Raw genomic sequence first — 6,732 nt, 5'->3', positions numbered from 1 at the left:
GTTAATTACACACAATTAACAAAAATGAAGAGGGGCAGGAACAGAATTGAAAGGAAGGGATAACAGACCGTAAAATGAGAGAAGTATTAAGAAGGATGTATAGATTGTGAATTGCGAGTTAAATGTATTTGACTCTAATTTATCATTAAATAAGATTTTTTTTTAAAAAAAAAATTCGTTGCTAAATAAGATTAGATATGAAATTTCACTCATTATTCTATGTTAATTATGTATTTTAGTATAATACTATAAATGAGGGGGATGAAACTGCAATATTAGGAATTCTAATTGGCCTATATGTATCTTCAATCGAAATTTTGATGTGATTGTTACTATATTTTGAGATAAAGAATCATCAAACTTTTGTGGAGATGTCGAAATCAAACAATATTATCCCAAAACTTTGATGTGCGCTTCTACTATCAATATGAGATGACAAGGGACGTCAAGATGGACGTGATATAGGTGATAACTCTCAAGAGTGCCAAGGAAATGACTATGACGGATTTAAATTTTTCACTAAAATAATTTAATATATGAAGAAATAAACACACAAAAAGTTAAAAAAAAATTAAAATACATCATAAATATATTAATTTTAACTTTATATAAATGATACAATTAGCTCTGCCCATGAGTTCGCCTCCGGCCCTCCAATGACAAACATAATCAACAATATAACTTTGCAAATGAAGTGATTGAAAACTTTTTAATATAAGATATAAACTTTCCACGGAAACAAAAAATACTAACTAATTTATTTTCAGGTATTTAAATTTTGATGGACATATTTCACATGATCTCTTTTTAGTATGGCATATATCTAATAAAATTATCGAGATATATGTAAACTGACTGAGACATAATCATTATAGGAGTATAAAATAACAAAAGGTTAGTTTGCAAAGAAAGTAACGCCGTCTAAGAGCATCGAACGGTATCGCAATGGTATATTCTGGTTTATAGTGCAACCATAATTGCATATTCAAAACAAAGATAGGTCCACAAAATTTCAAAATAATTAATGACACACTACCTAACTTTTCGGTGAGAGTTTTATGACCCTTTTTTTAGTTTATTTCAGCACAATTAATTTTAGTTTAAATATTAGTGTATGAGAAGTGTTAAACGGTCAGAAAATTAAAAAAATTATAATATTTTTTTTATTTTAAAATAAACTGATCTTTTTTCTATTTTTTAGTTAAAAGGTATTAAAGTTAAAAGGATAAAAATGTTTAAAAGGATAAAATAACATAGATAAAATATTATTCTGGCCAAAAAGATTTTTCCTTAGTGTATTTATCCATGCTTCGCTTGCGTGAGTTAATAACCCACTTATTTATTAATGAAACTTTTTCAAGATTACCAAATAGTTATAGAAATTCGCTCTTTATCAGTATCATTGATGCAAAGTGTTGCATGACCAATACAAAACAAATTTCATGAATTATTGTATCACTAATACAAAACAAATTTTATGATTTTTATTTTTTAAAGTTCTAGTCAAATTAAATTACATCATGATAATGTAACGCAGAAGGTAGGATAATGATAACAAAATTTGACAAGTGAGTATATTTTCGGAGAAAATGATAAAAATGGTCAGTATTGTATGAGTAATGCTTTATTTTGGTCCTTAATGTATCATAAAGATGCTTATTTTTGTCCTTAATACATTTCACTTGATTGAGATGATCCTTAATGTATAACAAAATGTGTTCATTTTGATCCTTTACCCTAAACTTAATAGGTTTATAAAAAAAAATACTAAATTTAATTATGTGCACCACATGACTAACAAAATTCACCATTGATGTCTTCTTTATTAGTTCTAAAAAAAATTCTATGAAATTTAACACTATTTTCTCTAACAAAATTTATCATTTTCTCTCGCCTCAAATAAAATTGGGTATTACATCAGTAAATTTAACATTATTTTTGTAGGGTAAGATATCAATGATAAAATTTATTAGGCAAAATATATTCAAGACCAAATAAACACCTTTATGATACATTAGGACCATTTTGGTTATTTTCTCTACATTTTCGTATCCAATGACATAATTATTCACACGTAGGGCCCAGGAGATACCTAAGTGCAGTTGCGTGCGTATAAAAAATGACAAAAACACTCCACTATAATTGGATTAAAATAAACCCCTTAGTTTTAAAAAAAAATAAAAAAAATCCCTTGAATTAATAATTGTAGCGTACAAATATCAACTCAAATAAAACTAGATACATTGAACCTGGACATGCTCAGTTTGGATCTATAAGAACACTTCCCTCTCGACGGTTTCGTAATATCACAAATCAATTAATCAATCTCCTACCTTCTCTTTTTTAGCTCAATTGTAATTTTTATAATTACTCTCTAATCATGTTTTCCACCATTGCTGTACCTTCCGGCAAAGCAAATCCGCATCGGCGGGAAGTCTCCGCCGTGCCGGAGAGCGAGGTGCTACGGAGACGAAACGAGGAATTGGAGAAGGAATTGAAGAAGAGCATTGAAAGAGAAGAGAAAATGAGAGAGGAATTGCAGAAAACATGGGAGAGGCTGAGGGTGGCGGAGGAGGCGGAGGAGCGGCTCTGCTCTCAGCTCGGTGAACTTGAAGCGGAGGCTGTTGATCAGGCTCGGGCATACAGGACACGTGTTATCAATCTGATGGATCAACTCTCTTTGGCTCAGAAATTTCTCGAATCAGCTTCAATTTCTGTCCCTAATTTTCAATGATTTAAAACTAGGTGTAGATGTGTTAGAACTTAGAACGGTTATTTGGATGGTAAATATCCTTCAATTTTAATTTTAAAATTATGGGCTCGAATCATCAACGAGACAATAGAACATGATTAATTGAAATTGTGGGCTCGAATTATCAATGAGCTATGGAACATGCTTGTAAAATTATGTGTAAATTGTAATATATTGTTGGTGAGGTTTTAAATAAATATTATCTAATTTATTTTGATTAATTAAATTGACTAGTGAACATGAATTAACTGTTTAATTTTCTTATTTTGAGCAGAGTCATATTTTCAAGACTAATAAGTAAAATGAAAAAATAATATATATATTGATTTTGTGAAATGACGAATATTAATCGACAACTAACTGTCCTTTTTTATAAACTGAACTAATTCGCCAAGCCAAACTGATAGGATCGACTACTTGAGCCCTATGATGACTTAACTCAATCCTTTTTTACAAAAAAGATATTAGAGGTATATTACTAAAACTAACTTTATTATTGATACATTTGAACTTTAAATTTGACTATTATTATTATTTTATATAGTTATTTAATATTAAAAATAAAAAAGATAACTACAATAAAATATTTTTAATTAAATAAATAAAATGAAATATCTATTTCTATATAGACACCATGTAATATAAAATGAAGGGAGTTTATTAGATGTGAAATTCTGGCACTCAAAAGAATAGACGAAAGGTTATCCTGGGTTATTATTTATCCCGATTAAGAAATAAATTAAAGTAAAAATATGTACTATTTAATTATAATTTTGTGATGACAGTATATAAAATTACAATTTTTATTTTAACTATATTAGAAGAGTCAGAGAAGATTTTGGTATCAACATGCCTGCTTGGCATTTTGAAGGGTATTTTAGTTATTTTGATTATATATTTCTTCTGTGCAGACGTTTTAGCCATTAGTATTTATTAGTGTTTACTTATTTAAGGTGATGATGAAAAAGCTACCCTTGTGTGGGCCCCCAGCCTCACTCTTTTGGATAATTTGCTTGCCAGTTGCCACTTCTTTCCTCAACATACATTATCATTTCTTCCACTTACCATTATTTATTTATCTAAACATAAATGTATGACATTATATCAAAAATAATTTTTAGTGATATTTAATTAGTGGTAATAAATTATTGTCATTAAACATATATTTTTAGTGATAATTAGTATTTTTGGTAAGTGTTCTTAAAGCCTATAGCGAAATTGGATCTAATGACAATTAATTAATGTCGGTAAAAGATTTAGCACTCTTTAATAATGTGTATATTTATTGTTATTAAAAATCGTTTTTGTTATATTGGGAAGAAATTAAATTTTTGTTTGGCTATTATCATTTATAATGTAAAATTTATATTGATACTTACTGTACTTACTATATTTATTAGCGAAGTAAATTTAACTTTTTAAAAAGTAACTTGCAATATTGAATTTAAATCCATATTTATTCGTATAATCTTATATTTGAATTGTGAATTTGACTTTTTTATTTTATAAGACAAACTAGATTAATTACATAATTAAATATTGGTATTTAGTTCGAGCTAATTTATGTGACACAATATTTAACTAGACATAAGGTTTTTTGAAAAGTACTTGATATTTATAATTTAAAATGGGTCATAAATTTTTGTGTGACTATAAATCAATCTTATATTAAGAATGAAATGAAAAGTCTGAAGCTAAAATTATTTCTACCAATCAAGTTAAGTTTTTTTCAGAATAAAAATATTTTGAGTTATCATTACTCACTCACTTTTAGCCAAAATTTCGTTCAATTGATTAATTGTTGAACTCTATTTGCGGTTTAACATTAATTATATCATAATATACATTTTGTTAGAGAAAAAAAAAAAGGACATTAAAATTATAACTTAACACTTTTTTCAGAAAATACAAACTTCAAGTGAGAAAATTGTGTTGCAAGATTGGGTATATTTAAGTTCAGATAGTCAAATAAATGAGTGTTTTTAAGATTGTCAAAAGTTCAAGAATGAAACTAATAATTCACGTCGAATTTAGGAGTGTCTAAATACTTCTCTACAAAAATATTGTGTGATATAATCTAAAATTTAAAATAAAATAAAATTGATGTACGGAAGTATTCAAATTCATATTGAGTGCAACATAAAATTTCTATAAGAAAAAATAATATTGAATTTAATAGTATGAAAAAATAAAATTGAATTTAATAGATATAAAATGAAAAATATTATATTATATTAGAAACGATAGTAGCAGTCGAAACATAAATAAATTTATGTCCATTAAAAAATAATAATTAACATGACTATTTTACTATTTTATCTATATTAACTATGTAATGTTTAATATTAAATCTTGAAAAATGAGTTGGAGAATAAATAATTAATGCTAAGATTAATAATTAAAAAAAATAGTTATCTTTTCTTGATATATTAAAAGTGACAAATATAAATAAAAATCTATTTTAAAATAATGAAAATGTAAAAATGAAAAGAAAGAGTATATAATGAAATTGTTGGGCCGTGGGCAGCACGACGTTTTTCATGTAGTAATTTGTACAAACATTGGTTGCCGATAAATTCTTACTCCATTTTAACAAAGTATATAAGATTACATGAGACAATTATCATGATTTTTTATATATATTTTATTTTCTATGATGATATTTATTTTGAATTTTTAGGAAGACACTTATTTTGAGATATATTTTCTTATTGTTGTTAAAGCAAACATTTATTTTAGGACAAAGAAAGTATATGTGTGAATAATTGCTCTAATTGTTTTTTCTTAAACTTACATTCCCTCAATCAAACAATAATTATCCACTATTTATTTGACACATACCTTAAGAAACAATAAATATTAGGAATAATATATATTACTATATTACTTGAGTATTTGAATATATTAAATTTATGTCCTAGAAAATATATTAGACATTGAAAAGTATTTAGGGAAAAGGACCTGATATACCCCTCAATTTTGTTATTTAGAGTTGATTTATCCCTAATTAGGAAAGTGACTCATATATACTCATGTTGTTATACAAATGACTCACATATACCCTTTTCCTCTAATGGAAGTGAAGAAATAATTTTAATTTAATTTTTTATTATTTAAAATATATATATATATATATATTCCCATATGGGTATACTTAATCTTCCTCAAACATATTTTTTTGATCTTTTTTTTTGTTTTAATGACTAATTTAGATTTATTATTTTGATGGTCAAATTTATTTATGGTTCTATCACATATTTACATTATTAAAAAAGAATAAGTATTCGTATAAACTAATGACGTGCATGCACTACTATTGCCTATCAGTGCAAACATTTTGATGAGTTATGTCGGAAGGATGTGAGTGATATAGATAAAATGCTATGCTCATTATGGTGATTTTGTTTTTGATTGATACCAAAAAAATGGCCAAACACTGCAGAGCTTAAACTTATCTTTAAATTTTATTTTGGCACTTTAACTTAATCTTATTTCATTTTAACCCTTTAATTTTAATTTTTATGCTCCATTTTGGCAATTCTAAGTGATGTGGCAGAGTGTGTGCATCACACTTTCTCTAAGAGAGTGAAAGACAAAAAAAATATTTTTTAAATAAATAATAAAAGACTACCCTTCAACTCTATTTTTTTATGTACCATTTAACACAAAATACTAATTTTATGATTTCTTTATTTCTATATATGTTATTCAACTGCAATTTTGCATTTCAAAAATCGGCGTTCATCCGTTAGTTATTGTAAAAAATTAAAATTGACGGATGATCATTGATTTTTTTTATAAAAAAAAAATAACAATTTCTTTTTAAGAGTTTCCCTATATTTTTCATGAAAAATAACCGACGAAAGTGCGTCAATTTTCTTTCTTGAGAAAATCAATGACAACCCAACAAAGTCTATCGAGTTTCAACATTTTTTTGTAGTGTTATTAATTAGCAATGAACATGAGTTTTTTTTTTACTC

General features: G+C 26.3%; 1 protein-coding gene across 1 annotated transcript; it reads left to right on the top strand.

The window, feature by feature from the left end:
- The first annotated feature begins 2,228 nt into the window (after positions 1-2,228).
- LOC102598720 (uncharacterized) lies at positions 2,229-2,959 on the top strand. The gene has a single exon (XM_006347484.2). It carries the CDS (start codon positions 2,381-2,383, stop codon positions 2,732-2,734), a length of 354 nt encoding a protein of 117 aa, XP_006347546.1. The 5' UTR covers positions 2,229-2,380; the 3' UTR covers positions 2,735-2,959.
- Positions 2,960-6,732: the final 3,773 nt, after the last annotated feature.

The sequence above is a fragment of the Solanum tuberosum genome, unplaced genomic scaffold, assembly GCF_000226075.1.
Source record: "Solanum tuberosum cultivar DM 1-3 516 R44 unplaced genomic scaffold, SolTub_3.0 scf00093, whole genome shotgun sequence".
In the NCBI taxonomy this organism is placed as follows: Eukaryota; Viridiplantae; Streptophyta; class Magnoliopsida; order Solanales; family Solanaceae; genus Solanum; species Solanum tuberosum.
This window is presented reverse-complemented; position numbering and strand designations above follow the sequence as displayed.